The 25,899-nt window shown below is 36.7% G+C and overlaps 1 protein-coding gene and 1 long non-coding RNA gene across 2 annotated transcripts in view; one reads left to right on the top strand and one right to left on the bottom strand.

Annotated features, from left to right (window-relative positions):
* Nucleotides 1–25,801, bottom strand: part of PRKN (parkin RBR E3 ubiquitin protein ligase) — an 852,414-nt gene extending 826,613 nt beyond the window's left edge. The window contains exon 1 of the mRNA XM_068405902.1: nucleotides 25,669–25,801. Within this exon, the coding sequence (XP_068262003.1) occupies nucleotides 25,669–25,675 (7 nt within the window). The 5' untranslated portion in view covers nucleotides 25,676–25,801. The remainder of the gene's footprint in view (nucleotides 1–25,668) is intronic.
* Nucleotides 20,750–23,579, top strand: LOC137671363 (uncharacterized). Its single transcript, XR_011049415.1, has 3 exons — nucleotides 20,750–20,941; nucleotides 22,478–22,611; nucleotides 23,236–23,579. It is a non-coding gene; the product is annotated as an uncharacterized lncRNA (long non-coding RNA).
* Nucleotides 25,802–25,899: the final 98 nt, after the last annotated feature.

Below are 25,899 nucleotides of genomic sequence, written 5' to 3'. Positions count from 1 at the left end.
TTATATCTGACATTCTCTGTAGGTGTCAGTGAATGCAGTGCTAACTACATCTAGTACGGGAAGACAAAGTAGAAATTTTTGAAACAGGCTTAAATCATTCCAGAAATTCTTCTGTGGCTCTGAAGTATCTCTCAGTAAAGCTCTGACAAGTGAGGTAAGCTTTAACACTTACAAGAATAGTTCTATTATGCTTAAAGGAATGACTCCATGGATATGCTCTAGGATTCAATAGGTCTTTAGGTAATAGAGGGCACAGAGCAGTGCACATCAGATCAATGACTACTACAGTGTCTGGCTAATACTGTTATTCTCATACAAGCAAAATGCCAAGAACTTAAGCCAATATCCCATACAGTATTTATGCACAGTCTTTTTCAGGACCAAGTTTACAAAACATCTGGAATCCAAATCTGCTCTTATATTAATTGCAGGCATGTCCAGGAGTGATAACTCCATACCATGACTAAGGGACTAATTCAGATCCTTGGGAAGTCAGCTGGAGTTTTGCCATTGGCTTCAGCGAGCATCATCAGATCAAAAAGCAGGTAAGATGGGTTAATTCATACACAAAGAAGAATACCTTAATATTGCTTAACACAGCTGTGATAGCACATAAGGCTTTTAAAAGCTGCTAAGCTAAGCATGCTTCAAAGTACTTATGCAAGTGAAGGGGATCTAAGTGTCTACAACAGACACTCCAAAAGTCACTCCAACCACACCTCTATGGTGACCAGCTTAGTATTAATCTAAAATTCTTGTACAGATGCCAAGTATCTGGAGAAAGTAAAATTCAGCTATAACCCTGAATAGTGTCCCCTATTCGTAGCCCTTATCAGCACACGCAAGCCAGTTTCAGATTTGCTCTAAGGAGTATCTTTCCTCTGCAGTTGTTCCACTTTGCTTGCACCCACCTCCTGGTACTCGTCTGGTCTCACTGAAAACCAGTTCAAGGAGCTAAACTGGCCAAAACTAGCACAAAGGGGAAAATATGAACACTTTCTGTCAGTTTAGCTCCCTGAATCAGCCCAATGCCGAAGGAGGCAAGTGAGAATACTGGCACATGAAAGGGGTTAGAAGAGATGATTTAGCTTTTTTTGGTTTTGCTTACCTATTTTAACAAATCAGCTATAATGTGAAACTGCAACCTGACTGTATGAAGGGCCAAAACAACTAATATGAATGCTCAGTCATCCTAATACATCAGCTACTGACAGTACTAAATGAAATTAGATGTTTCTTTGTCTTTATTAAGAAAAGTTTAAGTTAATGTGTGTAAACTAACTTATAATTAAAAACTGGAGAGATATTTTAAAATTTTGCTAACCAATACCATGGTGAAAGCAACACATTAGCCATCACATGTTATAAACTATTACCTAATTTCTATTTTTCACATCAAAAATCAGAGTAAATATATTTATGCTTATTTAAGGGACCTTTGCATTGATAAATGAATTTAAAGTAGCTGTGTGTAAGTAAGAATTGGAAACAAATATTATTTTGGTCTTGTGTTGTTTTTTATGTATTGCAAAATCCAGTACAAACCCAAATCCAAGTGTTAACTCCTTACACTTACAGAAGCATATAAGCACACAATGCATGAGTGTTGCTACCTCACCAAAGTTTCTCTTTATAAAAAGTCAAATTAAAATCACTGCTGCGTACATTTCATTTCACCTACCTGTCCAGTAAAAGACTCGTTATATTAAATAATTTATTCAGCCATTTCTTGATCTAATCATAAATTTGAAATGTGGGAAGAAATTAGCACCTGATGTTTGCAATAAATGTGACTGAGGCAATATTGATTAAATATTTTGCCATATTTATTTTATGACCTAGCCATTTCCTCTCATTGCTGTCGATTCACAGTTAAGTTGAACAATGAGTGAGGAAGAGAGATCAAGGCAAAACAAGAGGGAAGAAAGAAAAGGTTGCCTGTATTTTCAGTTTTGGCATGCCAATTCCACCACTTCATAATCGTATCTTTTCTTCAGGAAGAAAACAAAAGACTGAGAATTCAAATAATCTGCTGCACCCCAGCACTGCCATTTTCAAGAGATTAGACCCTGTCACTACAAATTCCAAAATCAAGTGCCCTAATTAGTTAATTTTCTAAAAATATTGCATTGCTTTTTCGTCTGTCTTCTGATCTTTTTAGAGAGGCTTCTCTACTCCAGCATATATAAATATATATATGTGTGTGCGTATTTCTAAAAATTATCTATTACCTTCTCTCCAAAATTCTTTGAAAAAGGACAATTTGGGGCCTTTGCCAATGTCAGTGTTCTCATTCCATATGTACTCAGACAGGAATTTCCATCATCATGAGGTTGGGTGAGCCCTAGCCTAGAGCCTACTGTTTATAAGGAACTAATGAGAGTTAACAAGAATGCTTACTAAGTTTGTAATGAATCAAACCCTTCCCTTCTAACTATATATCCACTAATTGCTTCAACTACTAATAGCTACCCCAAACAAACTAAGAATTAAGAAGGCAATTCATTCTAATCAGCACTTTGCCAATACTGCCAATAAGGTTATTTCTACGATGCTAATGTGGCCATTTTTCTTTAGGATGTAAATAGAAATTGTTAACTTACTTTATATCTCTTAGATAACTAGTTTTGATTGATAATCAGTGTAGGCCAGATTAATATTTGCAATCTAAAACCAAAAAATTTTAAAAGACGCTACTTTGCACTATAATTAAAAGTGAAATTGACTGGACAGGACAGCATGCTTGCTTCCAGTCTTTTCCAACTCTTTTCCTGAAATCTTGGTATATGAACTTACTTCCACATATGAACTTCTTAGAGCACAGGTGCATGACAGAATATTACAGAATGGGGAAGTCTGAAAATATAGGATAAAATCATCAAGGGAAGTCAGCATTTTATCACACATTTGAGCATGCAATGAGATTTTTAAAAATGCAATACATTTTAAAAGCTTTATAACCCTGGACTACGTTAGCTAGAATAACTTGTCACAAGTTTTGAAATGCATTAGTTTGAAGGCTAATATTCCAAAAACAACAGGTCCAGTTGACAAGCTGAGGTCCCCTCAGCTAGCTGCAAATGCATACAGATAAATCAAAAGACTCTACTTGTACTTTTGACCTTGTTGTAATCCTTCTGAACAGTGCTTCAGACTTCACAATACACTCCTAATAGTTTAAAACTATTTTTCTCCTGAAATTTGACAGAGCTCCATAAAAGTTCTAGTAACAACAAAACAATAGTTCACAGTCAGAATTCTTACAGTAAAAAAAAAAAAAAAAAAATCTCTTTCTCAAGTGTTGCAAGTTAAAAAAAGAAAATGTACTGTAAAACCTAACTCCTCACCCATCTGTTTGTATAAAGCTAAAAGGACGGTTTCAGGACAGATGTAGTGGCCTATGGCTGAGCATAAGCAGAGACTGTGTATTATAAGCAAGATGTATAACACAGTTCATTATTTACATTGCCTGTTGTTTCCTACTGAAAGACCTTGATTCAATTCCTTGTTTCTTTATTGAGTTTTAAATATCCAGAAAGAATTTTCCATTAAAGAAATACTTAAAAAAAAAATCCTATTTCAAGGAGCAATGGAAAGCATTAGGGAGACATTCCAATACCGTGATTCTTATCATGAAAGGCAAGATCATATATCCAGATTTCAAATCAGATTTCAATAGACACAACAAATGAGGCACAACTTGAGGTACTGAATAAGGAGTAATTACAGTGGCTTATTGAGTGTGTGCTGAGACAGAAGCTCTGTAGAAACACACAGGCATACACTCAACACAGTGCTAGTCCTTTCAGATGCAGCCACGTCAGCTCCACCCAAGCTAACACAGTACTCAAAGCAGCATTACTGACCTTACACACTTTACTAGCTCTAGCAACATTTCGTGCTTTCTGATGAGGTATATTTCTTCTGCATAAAACAACATGCTAGTGCAGCTATCATGCTTTTGGTGCATAAGCTAGCTTATTATATCTATTATATAATTATAAAACTACACATAACATCAAAATGTACACAGACAGCACATAGAAGACCTTAATTCCAGTATTTCCTTACTTTCAAAATTCTTGATCATGAGGCTGTGATAACATTCACTCAGTCTACATTCATAAATGAGTAGTGTTAAAAATATCTTTACAACATATTAGTATAATTAGAAAAATGTGTACCCTAATATCAGAAGAAAATATCAGTTTAAAAGGTTTCTGAAAGAACAGTATATTTTGGAAGCAGCATAAATGTTGAAGGAATAATTTCAATCACACAAAAGGTTTAGAAAAGTTAGCAAAGTAGACTAGAAGTAGATTAAGGCCATAATCTCATCGGTAAATACTGCTGAAGAGTTTGTTTACCACAATATATCTAAAACTCGAAGTAGCAGAATTTATTCAACAGTCTTAAAAGACATAAATCACCTAATATCTACTTGTTATTGTAATAAGTAGAAACAAGACAAAAATTTTAAGATCAATTCTGAAGTCTATCTTAGTATTATAGTAAAGAAATATTGATACATCCAAATTAAAAAAAAAAGCTTTTTCTTCACTTACTTTGCCATCATGATTAAACACCTATGCAAAAGCAGGCTACTGTTTAAATGATCCAGACCTCAATCAAAAAGGTTAGTACCTAATTAATTTACAGTTAGAGACATTCTTACTATACAACTTAACATAAATAAGGAAATCTAATCAGATTTATCTACACGCACCATGTTATCTTAAGAAAAAGTGTCATCTGTTGTAATATGTTCTGCAGCTTATACTTGCTTATATACTTCACACTGAAAATCCCATTTAATTTTCTTGATTTACCCTCATCATTATGTGAAGATGCTCCAATCAATTCTAATTAAATAGACTTTGTTTCAAATAAGCAGGCTATATTTTACTGACATATTATGAATGCTACAACAGACTGAATTTGTTTGCTGAAGTACACCAACTTCTTTGACTTCAGTGTCTTGCTTTCTAGTCTCTAGGACCATAATCTGTGACTGTTAACAGGTTTATTTTAGCAAGGAGATAAAGTATGATCTAATTCACTTTCCAGATAGTAAACATGACTGTTCAAAGCATGCATGTAATTCCATTCCTTCCTCACAACACCACAAAATTTATAAACACACTTTTTTTTAATAGAAACCTATGATTTGATACCAACACTGATTTTTCTGAAAAAGAAATAGCAAATTTAAAATTTGCCTTTAAACACTGCTGTGTTACAAACTTATTCAGTTAAACCAACAATAACCTATAATGATAGAGAATTTTAATGTACTATTTGATTTTGGTATACTCTTATACCAAATTTTATTGCAACTAAATAAGAATTTTCAACATTTTTCATCTTTTTTGAACCTCTGACAGCAGTTCATATGTGAATAGTTCCAGCATTTCCCTCAATCAATAAGACTACTGAAGAATAGTAAGCAGGTATGTCAATCTGTTAGCTGGATTTGATAGAGTGCAAGTTTATGATTATAAGTTATTTTTCAGCCTGTTGGCATAAAGAAACATTCAGCAAACATGTATTTAATTTTAAGGTTCTTGAAACATACGACACAAAAGAAATGCGCCATTCTGCACACATAGGAAACCATATAATGAAAATAAGCATGACCAAATAAAGATCTACTCTTAAAGTAATAGATCCATATAGAAGAAGGAAACAAAATCCACAATCCAATGTATTATCTAGCTGGACAATTCCCTCTCTCCTGCCACCATCTCAGAGAAATACTTTTAAGACTAGTCCCATAACACTTAGATGGGAGAGCTGAGATATCACTGCCCATCTCTGCACCTCAACTTCGGCCAGGAGCTACCTGCCTCCTTAGGAGGGCAACAGAAATGAATATGTGCCAGCTCTACACCTATTGTAGTTCAGTCTAACATATTATCTCCAAACCAATTTTTACTGTTTTAACCGAAATCTCAGACTCTGAATTTCAAAGAATCTAACCAGCTGAAGCTTATGTAACACACTTTTCTGCTACAACAGGGAAATAACTCTTACCATGCATTAGGTTTCCTAAATTCTGTTCTCCTCTTATCTAACTAGTACCATTGATAATACAAAACTAATACTGTTTCTAGTTAGCTGCCAGTTGCTGAATGGGATTTATTTATACAAAGACTAAATTATTAAAACTGCCTGTATTAGGATAATAATCCCCATCACATAAAAGTGGAATAAGAAGTTTTACTCTAGGAAATCAGGCTTGTAAGTACTAGCAACTCAACCTGAAATATCCCTTCATACCACAAACGGATGTATGTAACAACTCTTGGTTTAGTTTAATGATTAAAAATTATCTCGTTGAGTACAATACCTCATCTCCATGGGTATTTTTCAGTTGCAAAAGTGTTTTCATAATAGGTCACAGAATATAAAAAAGCATTTTGTTTAATACTACTCAGGCACTTCAAAACTGTCCTTATTTCTCTATAGCAAACGGCAGAAGACAACAACCCTGCATGGAAGAAAGATGCAAAATTTTCTAACCTTAAAGAGATGGAAATGCATTCCAATATTTTCTTAAGTTCACCATGCTAGGTGATATTTCAGGTTTTCATCATAGTTTTTATGGAAAACATTTTTTGAAAAAGATTTCCAAATTAACAGTGTACCTATACTGCTCTCAAAGGCAGTGTGTGGAAGAGAGGGTGGAAGAGGGGAAAAATGAGAGGAATAAATAAATGAAGTGATCATTCCTAAGGTACTCCTTTTGGTGCAGAGAAATATAAAATTAGTTGCTTGGATAAGACATATGATTTGCATTTATTAAGCACACAGCTACAACTTAAGACACTGCTTTCCCGCAGCTATTTAGTTTCCCTTTGCTGAACATCAATGCTCCGCAATGGTTGGCACAATGTGCCCTTCTTTCCCCTAGATTTCCTTCTGCAGTTGCCCTTCAATTTTGCCCTTCATAACCCCGGCCATATTCAACTCCAGTTAGGCTTCTGTTTTCCTAACCTCATCCTTGAATGTTTGGACAGTGTCTCTATTGCTCCTGGGTCACCTGCCCCTGCTGCCAGCCCTTGCATGCTTCCTTTTTATTTTAGTGTTCTATCAGGAGCTCTTTGTTAACCCATGCCACATTTCCTGCACATTGGGATGGACCACACTTGAACTCAGAGGACATAATCCTCCGGATGATGCCCAACCATGGACTGGAGCAGCTGAGGAGAGCCTCTCAACATGCTCCTTGTTCTGCTCACTGCTTGAGGGCAGTAGCCTCTGGCAGAAGTATATTGTTGACTGTTGCATGCAGTAACCTCAGAAGTGCCACAGTAAGGTTGGCCAGATCTTATCTGTCAGGGCCTGAAGAGGAGTCTAAAATCCCAGCTGGAGAAAACAGAAAATTTATGTTATTTTGCACTGAAATGGACTAGCATGTAGTTACTTACAATTAGACAAATTAACAGTAATGAAAACAGCTGGGGACTCTTAAGCTCTACAGATATTTTGCAAATTATTACAACACCTTGTAATAACGAATTAATTATATTAGAATTTACTAAACCTGAAAACAAATTCAAACTAAGCCAGACAGCAACTTGTAAAAAGAACAAATGTACATGTTGAAAATACAAAAGTGGAATTGCATAGAAATATTTCATAATCACTTTACTGAAAGAAAATTTTAATACAGTGAAAAGAAAAGGCTAAAAAGTGCTCAAGATGGAAATACAAGGGTGACCCACTAATAGATAAAAGGAAACGTGTTTTTTTTTTAGAATGCTTTTCCTTTATTTTAACTACTGTTGATCTACATCTTTAGAAGAGAAGTTTCAGCATGTTTGTAAATAGAGGGCTAATTTGGACTCAACAGAAAATTAATATAGCTTTTGAGAACCAGAAGCTGTATTATACTATAAAAGCAGACAGAACAGAAATCCCAGCAAGGCTGATGAAATAACTGCTCACTCTGAACAGATGTATAAACTACTCCATCTTAAATTATCAAAATTTAAGTAGCTTAAGAAGAGAGCTGCTGCAGTAGAATCACAGTTTCATGGATGGAGCCAGCCTCTTCTCAGTGACATCCATTGACAGGACAAGGGGCAATGGGTGCAAGCTGGAACACAGGAGGTTCCACATAAATATGAGGAAAAACTTCTTTACAGTGAGGGTAACTGAACACTGGAACAGGCTGCCCAGAGAGGTTGTGGAGTCTCCTTCTCTGGAGACATTCAAAACCTGCCTGGACGTGTTCCTGTGTGATATGGTCTAGGCAATCCTGCTCCGGCAGGGGGATTGGACTAGATGATCTTTCGAGGTCCCTTCCAATCCCTAACATTCTGTGATTCTGTGATTCCTAGCATAACTGTAAGAATGATAATTTACAGTCAACAGCCATTACAAGTAACTAACTAATGCACATAAAGTGAAACATTCTGCTTTTTATGAGGAAACTAAACAGAATTTGTCCAAACTTGCACTGCTAGGATGGTTACTGCCTGGTACCATCTCCACTGCAGGTGAGGCTGCACACACAAAAAGGTAGTACTGAATATGCAAACTCTTCAGTTGTACTTTTTGGTGACCAGTGGTAAACTAGCCAAATTCACGTTGGATATTAAAGATCATTATGCTTTTAAATTAAGCAGTTAAGTGACAAATGAATAAAAATAAGCATAATTGAGAAAGATTGAAATATTGCTAAATATCAATAAAGATGTGATTAATCTCATTTTGAACAGTCCTTTCAAAGGTAATATTCTAGAGACAAGCATTCATTATTAGATCTTTAAAACATCAGGAACAAATTTTGTATATTTCACCAATTCTGGAATTCTTAACGCACTTACAAAACAATTTTAGCTTGGCTGATCTATTGTTAAGACAATACCAGTTTTTAAATATAATCAGGGGGGTTTTTTGTCACCTACTGTATTGCTACAGAGAATATTTTTAACTTGTAGCATATTATCAGCATAAACAATAGATTCAATATCACAAACTTGCCATTTTCTTTTTCAGTGAAATAGAAATGAAGCCATATAGGTTAACTTCACAGAAAATTATTAGCCGACTGCATTAAAGAACAAAGATAGGAGACAGTTATTTATGGAACACTGTTCACCATTATCCTTTTCAAATTCCACAAGAAGGCTAAATATTGATGCATTCCCAAGTAACCTTTTCCCCCCTTCAGTGTTAACGAGTAGGAGTATGTTTTTGATGCTTCCAATTTGTTAAGATCAGGTGAACTGAATGGTTTTACAGTGTACACTATTCCAACTCCTTCAGGGGCTATAAAATCACATTAAACTCGGCTTGTTATTAATAATTCATGGCAACTTCTGTAGTTCACTACAGGGGCATCACTCTTAGGGCATCATTCTTATTGAAAGAATTTAACAGGGAAAGTCAGATAAACAGTGTTACCATCAAAATGAGAAGAAGCCTACCATAAACCCGGAGACACTGAAAGCCCTAAAGAATTTCAATTCTTACAATTTTCAGGCTAAATCCAGCATTCTACACCCCTTTCTAAAAGCTGACATTAATTTAATGGATTGGTTAAAAACAAGAAAATTCCTTCTATCTACTGAAATTTGGCTTATCTGCAGATTTGAAGTGTCAAATTTCCATGTATTCAGCTATACTGCAAAGGTATTCATGGTTTCATTACTCTGAAATACACCCCTTTAACAAGAATATTTTACTTCAACTAAGGATTAAACAAAGTGTATCCCATTAAACATGCGCCCTCAGCAAGTTTGCTGACGACACCAAGCTGTGTGGCGTGGTCGATACGCTGGAGGGAAGGGATGCCATCCAGAGGGACCTTGACAGGCTTGAGAGCTGGGCCTGTGTGAACCGCATGAAGTTCAACAAGGCCAAGTGCAAGGTCCTGCACGTGAGTCCAGGCAATCCCAAGCACAAATACAGGCTGGGTGGAGAATGGACTGAGAACAGCCCCAAGGAGAAGGACTTGGGGGTGATGGTTGACGAGAAGCTCAACATGAGCCGGCAATGTGCGCTTGCAGCCCAGAAGGCCAACCATACCCTGGGCTGGATCAAAAGCAGCATGGCCAGCAGGTCGAGGGAGGTGATTCTGCCCCTTTACTCTGCTCTCGTGAGACCCCACCTGTAGTACTGCATTCAGCTCTGGGGCCCCCAACATAAGAAGGACATGGAGCTGTTGGAGTGAGTCCAGAGGAGGACCACGAAGATGATCAGAGGGCTGGAGCACCTCTCCTATGAAGACAGGCTGAGAGAGTTGGGGCTGTTCAGCCTGGAGAAGAGAAGGCTCCAGGGAGACCTCATAGCAGCCTTTTAGTACCTGAAGGGGGCCTACAGGAAAGTGGGAGAGGGGCTTTTTACACGGGCAAGTAGTGGCAGGACAAGGGGTAATGGTTTTAAACTCAAAGAGGGTAGATTTAGATTAGATCTTAGGAAAAAATTCTTTACTGCGAGGGTGGTGAGACACTGGAACAGGTTGCCCAGAGAAGTTGTGGCTGCCCCCTCCCTGGCAGTGTTTAAGGCCAGACCGGACAAGGCTGTGAGCAACCTGGTCTAGTGGAATGTGTCCCTGCCTGTGGCAGGGGGGTTGGAACTAGATGATCTTTAAGGTCCCTTCCAACCCAAACCATTCTATGATTTTATAAGCATACCTATGATGCAAAAATATTATGATTTGGAATCTGAACACTTTTTACTATAGTAAAAATGTATATATATAGTATATTACTATATATATATATAGTAAAAATACTATACTAAAGCAGTTACAATCGACACGAATTACTGTACATAAGTAAGGAACACAAGACCTCGTTCTTCATGGTCACAGAACAGATGGCTCATACACAATTACGTCATGTATTACTGACATATTTGACTACAATGCACATGATATAACTAGACAGATAGATTCAGAAAAAAATGGCACTCAGTATAAGCACATTAAGGTAGGGATTAGACATCCAAACTACATTTTTGTAATTTAATCAATGGAGCAAAATTAGCTTTGACACATCAGGAAAACACCACGAAAAAAACAGATTTATACTTACTCAGTTAATTCTGGTGTAGAAAGACAGCAAGTCCACTTCAAAAGCTTAGTATGCTCTGAGTAAAATAATGGCCTATGCACTAAAACCTTTTAGTCATATGAAAATCAGAAATCCATCTTTGATTCTTTTAAGTTACAAGAGAAAACAGTGTTAGTGTTTTAACCCCTTTTTCCCCCCACAAACACTTATTTTAATCTGCTGCTACACTAACACTGGATTTAACTTGTATGAGCAATAATGTTACTTAATGTAGGCTTTATGCCATCTCTTACACAGGTGTTAAGAAGAAAATGAAGAAAGATGTCCTTGGACCCAGCTGGCTAGGACAAAAACCTAATCCAAAGCACGAAAAGAACTGCTTTTCACCTCCAGTAAGCATTTTCAACTCATCCCCACCTCTGGGCTTAAATAGGCTTTGGTCTGGCCTTCCTCCTCTATCATTGTAATTTTCAAATGCTTGGATCTGACTTTTTGGAGTAGTTATAGTATTTGAAAATCTGGTATTAATAAATAAGGTATTAGCAAGTGGCTTGCTGTAACTTTCAGTCAGTGTCCAGGAGAGATAAAGGCTAAAAGAGCAAAGCCTCAGAGGTACATGGGACTGTGTTTTACTGCTACGCTTTTGACATACCAGAAAGGAGACTGTCGCTATTGCCTCTATCATCATTCCACGGAAATATTATCTACATACTTGTAAAGGCAAATTTTAGATGAATCAGTTCTAATTATGTTGGAGAAAACAAGGAGGGTCAGGCTTTTGGGTACTAATTCTGTATCATCTACACAATACCTATTCCCTGGTGTTTCTCATTCACTCCCTCTTCAGTATCGTATTAGCCCAGGAAGGTTGTTTTTCCTGACAAACCCCAAGGACAAACAGAATTTCATTACTGGCCTTATGGACAAAACAGTTGACAAGCCTTCTCAAAAAGTCACTTATTTCTCCTAAGGTAGTTGACGTCTAAATCCAGCTGAGAATCAATAAAAGTGACCTAAACTTTCCTCCTGAAGAAACCTGCATCGTTTTATTTGTCTGTTAACATCACTGTTAACACTTACATGTAATCACTATATAATAATCACTTATTTGACTGTTAACATCACTGTTAACAAAGTCTAATTCTCTTGTAATGACACACACCAAGTAGATATGCACAACAGTTTAATGTAGATAAAATGAACAAAGAAAACAAACATTTCTTGATTTTGTAGCTTAACCCGCCCCCACCAGCCATTTACACAAATGGCAAAGTAAATCAAAATTCTCCCTGAGCACACGGAAACATTTCAAGTCTGTCACTGAATACAAGTAATTTTAAGGAAGAGTTATTTACTAGTATTTGGGTATTACTTGGCATTTTGAATGTAAAACCCTACACAAGCAAGAAAAAAAAAAAAATCAAATCCTAAATGTGTTTGCGACATGATTTTACAAAGCCAGTGTCACAAAACAGCCTGCTCACTTTAATGCGAGTTACACGCCCTTCGGTCAGGACGCTCACTGGCTAAGAACCCAAAATCTCTGCAAAAGGGTAAGTATGTGAACATACAGCAGGTGTTCACCAATTTGATATGTTAGATTAACTGTATGGTGTTAAATACAATTTTAAAGTATCTGATGCTTACTTTTTAAATGTGCAATTATTTTTACCTTCATATAAATAACAAAAAATAGTAAATTTAATCCAGAAATTAATTCAGAGGTACAGTTTCATAACACCTAAGCAGAGCTGCATGCACACAGTAAAATTAACTTGTCAGATATACATAACTCAATAATTCTCAGGTACAAATGAGAAAATAAAGTTATGGATTGAAGCAGTTAGCTGAATTCAGGCAGCAGAGGTAAACTTTCAAAGAAGTGAAGGGATCAGCTGTGTGACTCTCATTGATTTTAGTGCAGGTTACCCAAGACTTGTATTTATTTGCAGAACAAGGTGACATAGGTCCTGAAGTGCCTCCCCTAAATTTCAGATGTTTAATGAGATTAATGTGGCCAAAGCACCACTCTATACTTTAAAAATTGGAGTTTTAATGTAGCTTCAGAACAGCACTTGGTACTTTTATAAGGCTGTAATGCGTTTTCATTTTACCTGTACTGAAAAAAAGAATGGAGAACAGCAGGAAAGCAGCTATGCTAAGAAAGGAAGGCATAAAACATAAACATACTGCAACAAAGCAGCAAATGAAGAAACTCTTCTTTTTCTTTATTAGAAATATGGGAAACAGATTGTGCTCATCTTGCTTAGGGCCAGGAGCCTCATTGTGTGGAATTCAGCCAGGCTCCACCACACAGCTCACTAAAGAGTTTTGCTGTGTTAAAGAGTAAACCAGATGGGATTATTTGCTTCCAACAAGATAATTCTAATGGAAATTGTTAGAAGTACTGTAAAAGAAACTTTTCAGCTTCATCTGCTATTTTGTTGTGTACAATGAGGGCAAGCAGAATGAAAAGCAGACTATGAAAAAAAAAAAACCCAGAAAATTTTAAAACTCAAAACATTAATTATTAACAAATTTTAGAATTTATCTGCCTCGGAACTCCATCTGCTTACATAAAGCACACACCAGGCTAAAGCTAGATCTCTTACAGTAAGAGAGTTAATATCAATAAAATACCTTAAAATTGTGTAAAGTGAGTAAGTCAAAATACTTGAAGAAAAAAATATATAGCATGTCAACAGATGGCTATACTCAGGGCCTGGTAAGACCATAACAGACACAGCCTTTTTGTCCAAGACCATTAAGACAACTTCTCAAGTTCTTAAAAGACCCCATATTTTTCACATGAGCTACAAAAGATAAAGAAGAACAGAGATTACATGTAGTTCCTGTTCTTGACATCTTCTTATAAATGTGACTAAGTTTGTGCCCTAACTGTGACAGAGTAAAATGAAAGGTTTGTTTTCCTTTTTTCTTTTTCTCTTTTTTTTTTTTTTTTTTTTTGGTTGTGGTGGTTTTTTTTTTTAATCAGTATCTTAGATTGTAGACCCTGAAAACTATTCCTGGCAATAAACAGCTTTTTCAACATAGGCTACAATCATTTGATCACAACAACAAATTTATTCTTACAGGAAGAAAAAAGGTAATAAAGGCAATATTTTGTAAAGCAGCTTAGATACATACTGAGATACTGAGCCTATTACTTCTGAGAAAGAAGGTCAATTATCACACAGAGACAAGCTCGTGCTTCAGTTATCCCCATTCAGTTTGCCAAGCAGAGGAACCTAAAATTAAAAATTTACCCTTCAAATAGCCTATATATATATATATATTTTTTTTTTTTTTTTTTAATTTTGCTCTCAGACTAAAAACTGCTCTAAGCTCCCTTTTCTTCTTCAGGAACTGGTCTATACCAGACTTAAACATTCTAAACAGTCTTTGACTTTGTCCTGTCATGTTTCTTCAATCCGCCAGAAAGCAGACTGGAATGAAATTGATATGATTGGATGGAGAAAAATCAATTTTTTTCAACATTTAGTTTCAGTAATCTGATTATGAAGCTTTTCGTAATAGTGTAATTACTTTGAAGTTCTGAACATATGTTTCCACTGAGAGTATTCCACAGAGGACACTGTCTCAGAAAAGGGAAGAAATGCAAACATAAATGTACCAAAAATATTTCAGCTCATCACAAAAAATTAAAATTGAAAGAAGAACCATATGCCAGAGATGTAATACGATGTCAAATATGAACCACTTCAATTTCCATCATCCGCAATCCCTTTAACACCAGTGAAGAAAATGGAAAATACTTTTTCCATGACCTCAAAGCACATTACCAAAAAGTCATAGGAGTGGCATATTTAAAAAAAGGAAAAAACACACAGAAAATGACTAAGACAGAAAGTAGCTGAACACTGTTCCTTGAATTTTGAAGGGAAAAATTCAATCAGTGCTAATGTTTCCACTGATGGAAAGGGTGTCTTAGAGAAATAGCTCACACAGTAGTCTTGAAAAGCACAGATATTTCAGGTTCTTGTGATTCTTACTCTTTTGAAGTTAACTAAATATCCTTAGCTCTATACACTGAAAGTTATTAAATCTGATATATTAGATCTGACATAAGACAGTTCTATTGTCTAAATTTACTAGAAAAAGAATGAATCAATGAACTAAGAAGGGAAATTCACCACTGAGCAAAACATTTAGAAATGCTAAACAAAAACACAGAAAACAGCACCACAAAGAACAGGAAAATATCAGAAAAAAAAAAAGTAGTGGAACTATGTCATCATGCAGAAAAGCTTTACCCTTTTAACAAAACACCACTTGCATTGGTCAGCACAACAGTGATGAACAAAACCAAGCGTGTCTTGTTTCTGGAAAGACAAGTTTGCCTTTTTCGTTTGTTTGTGGGTTTTATATATCACAAACAATTTACAAATGTAAATGAATTTGCTTCAGTGCTCATCTATGCCATCATAAGCAAGCTTAGCATGTAAGCCTACTGTTTTATGTAGTACATCAAGAAAATTTCAGACATTTGTCATCACACCAATAAGTTTTCACAGAAACTAAAGCGAATGAAGATGTCTGACTCTTGTGATAAATGTATTGTTCATACCACCTTCACAAATAACACAGCACAACCAACACCTTTTGATGGCAACTGCTCTCTAAAAAGTTGTGCTTTCATTTCCTACACATTAATATATTATAACCTCTCTGTCCTTTAAACTGCCATGGAGTGACAAGCTCTTTCCTCAATTAGTATCTTCATTCATCTTTACCAGTTTCTGAAGCTCTCAAACAATAAATCAAATCAACTTCTAAATGTTTTTCTTTCATATACTCGCACCAGAATTGCATGCACACTCAGTAGAAGGGTTTAGGCTCAGAGCTTGAAGGCAAAGACAAACTGTGACCTTAAATCATAAAAAAAGGTCAAAAGAATTTCCAAAAGCATGGAATAAAACAAAGCACGTAAAAATATTTTTGTTGTTTTTTTACCAAAAGATCTATGCTATAGTGACAAATAACACATAACAAAAGAACTTTTGATATATACAGAAAATAAACATACAATCTCATTGGTCAGATTTCCAAAATCAGGGTTAAAAAGGGAAGATATTAATGGCAAGGCACTCCCTGAGAACGTTCATTTGATAACCAGCTTCCTTTTATCATTTCAATTTAGCTCAAACGAGCTGAATATAGAAAAACATCAGTCTTCCTTAACAATCATAACTGGAATAAAGCTGAGAGGTGTGGGTTAAAAACTGTATGCAGGATCCAGATAATTTATTTTGGAGATGTTTAATGGGCAATGACCCATCATTCTTTTTAGATGAGTGTGTCATTGTTTTCTCCCCTCCAAAGATAAATGGAGAAGAAAATAATGGCATATAATATAATTTCAGAGGTCATCAGAGATGAAAGCTTTAAAATAGTTTTAGAGTCAGAGTTTAAAAACTTTCCTCCATTGAGACTGTTAGCATGAATAGAGGTATTAATTCCTGCAGACGGCTTCAAATGGTTCCCAAGTCCAAGAGAGAGCTTTTGCTGTAAAAATTTACTCTGACTGCTTAGGATAACAGAGTAGGAAACCAATTCATGTGGTTAATTTCTCTGAAACACATAATTTACAATTTCACTTCTTTTGGAAGGCATTGTGACATATTTAGAAGGAATGGCTGAAGATTTGGTGGCTTACCCATGATAGACATCTAGCCACTGAAAAAAGACATCACTGAAATGTCCTACATAAAGCTACCATGTACTTAATGCATCATAATTGTGACACGTTATTTACTGCAATCTTTTGGCTGGATTCATGAGAATTCATTAATCAGACTGCCTTCTTCAGAAGAGATGCGTGTTTACCACCACAAATACCAGCTACCACTGTACACATTTCTCAAGGGCATGAAATAAAACCCAGTCTCACGATTAATTGTTCATTAATTTCTACCCTTAAGATCACTGAACTTGAATTCAATATTTGACTAATGGCTGGAGAACTTAAAAGATTCCTCTCGTCATTTTAACAGAGATTTTGTAATAATGTGGCAAATCTCTCACAGTTATTTTAATATGCCTCAAGGAACAGCTTTTGTGCTACAGTTTTTCCTGGGTCTTATTGAGAAAAGTGATGCAACATAAAGAGTTACTGCTTAAAAGCCGGTTTAATACAACCAGGCAGGCTTCAGTCTGCCTCAAAAAGTGCACAGCAATGAACTAATTCTTTCTCCAGCTTGTCCGGCCTCAGGAATAAAACAGACAAGAGTGTACTGATGGATTTTTCTATATCAGATAAATCTGATGGATTTTTATCCTTATTTTGTAAAGTCATCCATCTTTCCACTCCTTTTGTGCTGATCAAAATACGAAGCGACTGGGAGAGGCCTAAGGTACAACATTTGGAAACTGAAAAAATTGTTAAAATACAGATTTTAAAGAACATAATTTACCATACTAAAATTTAGTTACTTTATGAAGTCCTCATAAAACACAAACATTTGCAAGATACCACACACTGTAGTTCAGAAGGGAGAAATCATGTATTGTGACATAATTGACAATTATATAATTAAAGCTTGCCTGCTAATTATCTCCAAACCAACCTTTGTAGTGGCATTCTATGAATTCTGAGTATATAGCTGCACATTTCTAACATTTCCACTTTTTCTTCTTTTAATGGAAAATCTCATACGTCACTGGATACATTTTGTGTTAGAAGTTGTTTTTCAGTCCAACAATACTTATACACAGTGCATCAAAATAAAAATCATTAAATAGTAAAATTGATTGAAAAGAATTAATTGTATCTCTTTTACATAAACTTGTTGAGCAAAGTAATAAAGTTTCCACTAATGGTTTTACTCTCCCTTGGGCTTCTACTAAACATAATAACTTGAAAAACCTGCACCATTCTCAGTATTGTTTGCTCCTGTGGCCTGATAACTTACACAACTGACAGTTCCATGACACAGTGTATGCTACTCCAATTAATTTATTTCAGTAAATGGGGATACATGTGATTCCAATTAAGAAAGCTACTCCGCCTCTTGAGGCAATGTCATCAAAACAGAATCCAATAATGTCTTTGGCTTTCTATGTATCTACAGAAGACACAAACATTACTTTGGCAGGGACTCTTAAGCAGCAGCATTTGCTGTTATGCATTCCAAAATATTTTTTAAATTTCCATATTTTGTCAGCATAGGCGTGTTCCTAATTGTTTCTGTGAATAAGTGGAATTTGGAATTCTTAATTTCATTCTCATCTCACAGATAAGATGGACCAACGTTTTGGCAAAGGATACTATATTTACACATTATTTATGCAAGAATTTATCCTTCCTGCTACAAAAGTTGTTTTCAGTTTATCTTTCTTTGTCACTCAGAAAAAGAAGATAGGAATTTAAATTCCTATCTTCTCTTTTATAATGCGTTTTGTCAAAAGGACTGTGAAATCCTTTGTCAACTCCGGAAATGTTCCCAACGTCAGCAGGAGCTGAGCATACTCTGCAACAACTTAGGGTGAAGATGCATAAGAAGAAGGACTAAACAGATCAAAAAGCACCCTGCTAAAATTATTTAGTCCCATTTTTGCTATCTCCTTCTGCATTTTCCACTTGAGTTGACTTTGGTGTTCACTGTGCCCTTCTTTGAGGATGATACCCAGCAAAAAAAAAAAAAAAAGGAGAGGTTTTTTGCAACAATAGCAAGTTGAATTAGTTCAACAGTCAAATTAGTAATATGGTCAGTGAAAGGAATTAGGCAGGATGCACAGATGGCAGCAGAGAATGGGAGGAAGGAGCAAGAGAAAAAGAAATGGTAGCAAAACCTTTTCATGACTGATTCAGCTACATCAGAAGTCACTTACACAACCCCATCACAAGAACTTAGCACAATACAGTCAGATCTTAAATTAACATACACACATAAATATCCACTCACCAGTCTCTTTACAGATATATCACCAGGTAACCAGATAGAAAGGATAGGGATTTTGGCAATGGGAAATAATTTTAAGAAGATGACAGATCTATCTGTATCTATCTGTAGGGCCCTATCCAAAAGACTCAGAAAACTGCATCAGAACATCCTTAGCCACTGCTTAATTAGTCTCTAATGTGTCTTGATATTACAATACTGTTATTTTGTAGCCATTTAAAACAACCAAAGCAATCAAAACACACAAAAACACACCTTCCTTCCCCTCTTGGATTTATCTTTCAAAAAGAAATCCAAGCAAAAAGTCTTCCCATCCCTCTTCAAGGTAACAAAGAAATCCAGAATGCTCTTGTATATCTAACAGAAATCAGATGTCTTTTGAAGATAACCTATTTCATATGATACTAATTTTCTAAAACCTTACTGATAAAGTTGTAACAAAGGATTTCATAGTAAAGTAATCAATAAAATATAAATCCAGTAAAACATACAATGTTTCATGATGCAGTTCTGCACATACAGTACAATGCAGTTACTCTAGCAGAAGAAAAAAAGGCTCAAAACAACCCCAGCAAAACAGGTCATGCATATGAAATATGAGTAGTCTTTGATATTCCGAGATTTAGGTTTTGTTTAATCAAATTAATCATCAGAAAGATTATTCCACATGTTCACGAAGTAAGTGTAATAGTGATCTACAACTCAAGCTATCATTCCAGTGAAAAGTACGTAATGTAGTGGAACTATCCATAGCATTACATAAACCGAAACAGAACACCAAGATGACAATAACAAAAGAAAGAAACACAGAAATCACAGCGTGAGGTCATCAAAATATCTAAGCAGACAACTCCCCAAATACTCTTCCTTTGGTTGCTAAGCTGGCACCATTATTTTCTAGTCTGAATTCATTCAGGGACATTCTGAAAGAGTTTATTTTCATTTTGCATCCTCAAGGTTATTTTCATAACAATGAGAAACAGAAATATTTATGCAGAAAGTAAAGATCACCAACGCACGGAAAAACAGTGCAACACAGAGGAGTGATCAGTCATCCAGATAGCTAAAACTTACACCCAGGCTCCCATTCTCCCTTAACTTGATTACTGCTTTACAAAGCATATTTCACCGTCAAAGCCCTTCGATTCGTAGGTAGTCTTTACTACCACTTTCATCTCTCATTCACTACAGAAATGCTGACCTGCCAATGTTAACTATCTAGAGCCCATCTTCTACATTTTTAAAACAGTTTGGGGCCTTCTCTCACGTGTTTTGTTCTTTGAGAGATATTTCCTGAAAAATTTCATGAAGCTGCCCCGATATCTTCCTTCAAATTCAATTTTAATCTTTTTTTTCTATAATACCTATTGAAAACTCAAGAACTGGCTTTCAGGAAGGTAACATTATTGCCAGTGTTGTTGACTAAGAAATAGCTCAGCCAATCTAATTGCAGGTTGTCACTTCCTTTGCACCAACACTGGTTCTCAGCTGATCCAATGGTAAGCAGATGTAGGGTATTAAACAAAAAACAAAACAAACACCTCCCATGCCCCTAATTATATGGGGTTTTTGACAACCCAGCTCACTCTGGAGTTAAATGACTATCAACATCATCTCAAGGAACACATGGCTGCGTAGTAAGGGGGAAGGGAGGGCACCAAAATGTTCTCCTTCAGGTGGCAATCAGCTGCACTACACAGCACCACTGCATGTGACTCAGCAATTTAAAGTGTCAAACAACGAAACAGGGTTAAGGGATGTCCCTTTAGTTACAACCACATAACTTTCGTGTCACCTCACTGTGAACCAACTCAGGGAACCGACCTGAGTCAGATTAAAAAGAAACTATTTCTTCTGGATTATTTTTTGACTTCACAGTGTGCCTGAACAGATAGTTGCTCTGCTGCAACTGGAAGTTTAGTTTGCTGGTGTAAGGGCAGGAATGAGTAGCGTACAGCAAGAGAAGCAGCAATACCTAAAGACAGCACTGTGGTAAGCATAATTTTTAATATGAACACAAAGCCTCATACTAACTCATGTTTTGAGCGTACATATTAACCTTCATACATCTCCTGGGTTATACTTACAGTATTTAGCACTGGTGTGGGGGTCTTTTGTTCTGTATTTATAAAACTGTCAGGTACTGTGGTGCTACAAATGAAATGCTTAAATGCCTGGAACAATTCCTTATGAAACAGATATATTCATGCGTTGAATCTGCAATTTGTTGTTGTTTTTTATTCCTCCAATACATAAAATAGAAGCACTCGAAGGAGCTGTTTATCAGTGATATACTTTGCTGAGAAATGGGGTTTTTTCCTTGTTTGAAAATGTATTTCCATAGTTTAATTTTTAAATTGTTGTTTTTTTGGGGGGAAAAGTTGGGGAACCAACTATACATTGAATTTCCACTGGATTTATTTTGCCTTTTAATTAAACCTTTGAGAAGTCTACTTAATCCTGCCATCATAAAAGAAAATAAAAAAATTGAAAACTGTTAGTCATAGAACTGCTGGCTTTCCATGGTAAAAACAATACAAAATATCACATAACATTAGACCATGTTAGTCTTGTCTCTTCTTCCAAATTTTAACACAAGTATTTACTGATTTCACTAGTACTTGCTTGACATAACAAACAGTGAAACAGTAGATTTGATTAATTTTTCCTTTATAGAAGGGCAATAATATTGTGAAGGTACCAACATAAAAGCTATATGCTGCTAAACAGCTGCAAAAAGGGTTACTTGCTGTTTATGGTAGTCTATGACTAGCACTTGAAGACACATTCTCTGTTACAACCTTAAACTTCTTTACCACGGGACAGAAATTAGCAATGCTGCATCAAATTACAGAGCTGTAAATTTTTGCTACTGTTATCAAATGCTATCAAAAGTATCAAATTAACTTAGATACAGAAATCTCTGGGAAGTTTTTGTCCAATTTTTGTCAACACACGAGGACTATCTTGTATCATCTTCAAAAGAGCAGCAGCATATTACACTTTCTAACCAATTTGCCTTCCTGATGTTGATACCAATATGGAAGTGTGCACAGGAAATTGGAAATGCTAGGAGGTCAACTGATGTCTTTCAGTGCTTACTTAAAAATAAGAAGCCCTCAGCTTGATTAAAACCTCATATTTAAGTGACCATTTTTATCCTTTAAAGCAAATAAACAATAAATAAAATCCACAACTATATGAAACAGACCACAAGCCCTATTATTAATATATTTTCTCTTTCCAAAGTAAAATACTTCTAATAATTTGCTTTAATTGCTAATTAAAAAACTTTACTGAAAATTAATCAATGAATAGCTAATTATTTAAGTCAGCCAAAAGGTATTTCATATGTAAAATCTTCATTACAAAATAACAAAGACACTAAGAAACTGAATGCAGAAAAAAATGGGTGACAGGAAGCAAAGTGACAAAAACTGACAGAAATCTGGAAATACGACATGAAGCCTCAAAGCTTAAGGTGAACAGTAGTATAGAAGTTGTCCACAGAAATGTTTTTATCTACAGTAAACTCCTTTGAGGACTGGCTGACAGAAGACAATGAAGTACGACACAGGTCCTTCAAGCAGCGGATATTCAGCTCATTTTACTTGCATCACTGTTACAAATGTGGAAAGCAGCATGAATTTGGCTCCCCAATGGTCAGTATTTTATGCAAGGATTCCTATCTTGTACCAGTCAGAATATATACATATAGTATTCTCTAGTCAAAATGAAAAACACTAACTTAAACATTCATTTATATAATTATTTTTCATTATTAAAATAATATTAAATAAATTTCTATAGAGAAGTTTCCTGAAGTCCTTAACTGAACAGCCTATCAGCAAGTAGTATAAATAAATTGTAATTTTAAAAAAGCAACATAGGCATAAGTGAAAGGACTGCTGAGGAATCATTCTGGCAACTCCACTTAAAAGTGAAGCACATTACAGGACAATCTTCTAAAAGCATTTACAAAAGCAAGAGCTGCCTTTGCCGTTTACCTTGACAAATACTTTTAAAGATATACCCAAGAATTAAAATCCTGAAGCGCTCATGAACTCAGTGCAATACCATACATGTGTCAGCTGCCATGGACTTTCAAGATAAATTTGTCCATGGAACTTTGACACAAATGGACTGTTACATAATTAACTCGCTGATATGATATTCTAAATGCAGACATCACACACACAAAAATAAATACAATTACATAATTTAAAGACCTCCCTCAAGGAACAACCTCTTACTGAAAATAAGCATATACTATCTTTTTTTTCCAGGTATTATGTTAGCACTCAAAAATCCATTTATAAGCATATCTTTCTCCACAAATCTCTGTTCAGTCAACAAAAACTAACAAGGCAGAAGAATGTAATAACAAGCAGGATAGGAAAACACATGAAGACTATTAAAAGGCAGTTATACAGGTCAATTGTCTAACCTCTTCTGGAATGACAGGTGCTATGGAAAAAAATCTTCCTCAGCAAAATATCTTAAAAACTTTCGGGGGGAGGGACGGGGAATAAAAATACAAAATTCAAAGAAGAACCATGAGCATGATCAAACACTTAGAAGAAGAAGGAGTCAAAAGGTTCACCTATTTCACTGGACAAACAATAAGAATAAAAACGGAGAGAGAAGAATAATAAAGAATAAGAAAAAACAGTAATACTAACATGTTAATCAGGTTTGTTCTCCTTATTTGACAACACAAGAACGAACGGACATAAAAAGGAAGTAAGAGAGAGGAAACTAAAAGTCAATTAAAGGAATTAATTGTCCAATTCCTTGCCACAAGAACCCCTGAGGACACAAAGCATTTCCAGAAACATGAAACTGTAAAACATTTTGGAAAATATACCATGTGCTTCACAGGATAATTCGTTAAACACTCAGGTCAAAAAATTGGGCACAGATTACACAAATTATTTCACCCTTCCCCTCCTGCCCCAAATTTTGCCATGGTATCCCTAGCTCCTAAGTGTTTAGAGGAGACTTTTCAGAAAGCAGGAAATTGGACTACGTCTCTACATCATATACTTTGAAGACAATTCTTGTATTTTCAGAGGCTGGGGGGCGTTTCACCTTTTTTACCTTCATATAAAGCTGTGTTTATAAATTTGCAACTAACAGAGATATACATTTCACAAACATTTCTGTCTGCCACAGTGAAAATACAATTTTAATTCCTCAGTCATCACATTATCTTCATGCACAGTAAGTAAACATTTAGATTTCAGTAAGAGGGCTAAAGGCATCAACTCTGTAATCACATGGGCAGTCCCTTATGTACACTCAACTTTTCTGAAGCACTGAAAAACAAACACATTGCAGTTCTGTAAACACATGTATTTTATTTACTATAGCAAGACATCAAATCAGCAGAGGAGATAACACTGCAAAATGGAAGACAGTGGAATACCTGACCCTCTGTGCTTTCCTTAAACCAAGCCATTTTTTTTAAACATGATCTGCTACATCAGAAAAAAAAAAATAGTCCAAATGACAAAAAAAACCAGTAAGGTCAGTCCCACAACTAGGAAGAGACCATTTCCATAAATATTTATACAGAACTGCTTTTAACTTTCTTTTTAGCTTTTGCAAAGCTGAAAGAAAAAGAACATTACCCAAATACTCCCGTACATATACAGCTAAGAAAAAATTATGTCTAGTTGAAAGACCCATGGGATTCTTGGATACTTTTGAGATGTTTAATTTAAAAACAATAAATATTTTGACAACAAACTGCATGCTTTTCAACTTGATCAGGTCTTATGTAGACAGTAACTGACACACTGAAGATGAAACAGCAAGCCTGAAGAAGGCAAGGAATTGTTAAAATACAAGTGCATCTACTACATATCATAGCTTTTACTTTAAATAATTCACTAAATTAAGAAAGTGAAAGCAAGACGAAATATGTAATGAGAGGCAGTGACTACAAAATGGATCCTGTAATTTGTGGAACTCCCCAGGTATGGATTCATCGTACCAATAACATAAGAAAACCCACTGCTGAAACAACTGATTCGCACCATACCAGCATTAGGTACAGAAGCCAACTCAAGGACCAAATAGCCAGACTCTCAACATGGTTACGCCCAAGTTGCTTCTTTTTCAGATCACTGCCTGCAAGTACCACGCCAGACCAACAACACATATATGTACTAGGCAAGGCCAAGAAGGTTCATAAATGACAAAAACCTTGCCCAACAGTATTTACAATCGATATACTGAGGGGAATTGAAGAATTTAAAAATGACCTCAGCCACAAGTCCTGGGCTGCCTGTTGGTGGGTCATCCCCCGCCAGAGGGGTAAAGGAGGGCATCGACCCCCGGCACTGTGACCCCCGAGTCCTCTGCGCGGCCCCGCCAAGTGCACGAAGTGCTTTAACCAGAGCCGCAGTAAAGAAGGCGAGGAAGCGGCAAGGGCACAGCGCAGCCGGCGCCCCTGGAACGGCGGCCACGGGGCGCCCCGCAGTGCCGGCTCGTCCCTGCGGGGACCCGCCGGGGCGGTGACACCTGGCACCTGTCGCCGGGCCCGAGGCACCCCACCCCGCCGAGACACCAGCGGAGGCGGCGCAGGCAGACGTGCCTAAAGAGACGGAGGGCAGCGAATGTACCCACGCCGCTCCCGGGGCCGATGTGGCGACAACGGCAGAGGGGCGGGCAGGAAAGGGCGGGCCTGCATCCGGGCTCGCTCGCTCACTCACCTATCATGGCGGCGGCGGGGGACGGGAGGGAAGGGAGCCACGCGCGCGCGCGCGCGCCCGTGCCAGCCGCACCCGCCGCTCGAGCACTCCCGCTCTGCTCTCAGCGCCGCGCGACTGCGGGCCCACTGGCGCGAGCAGTGGGGCCGGCCGGCGGCGGACTGCGCATGCGCCCCTGGGGGCGTGGGGAGAGATGGGGGGGGGGGGGGGAACGACTCTCTGGGTAACGTAGTT

Source organism: Nyctibius grandis, chromosome 1, assembly GCF_013368605.1.
Source record: "Nyctibius grandis isolate bNycGra1 chromosome 1, bNycGra1.pri, whole genome shotgun sequence".
Lineage (NCBI taxonomy): Eukaryota > Metazoa > Chordata > Aves > Nyctibiiformes > Nyctibiidae > Nyctibius > Nyctibius grandis.
Note: the sequence above shows the minus strand (reverse complement) of the source record. Positions and strands in the feature narration are given on the sequence as shown.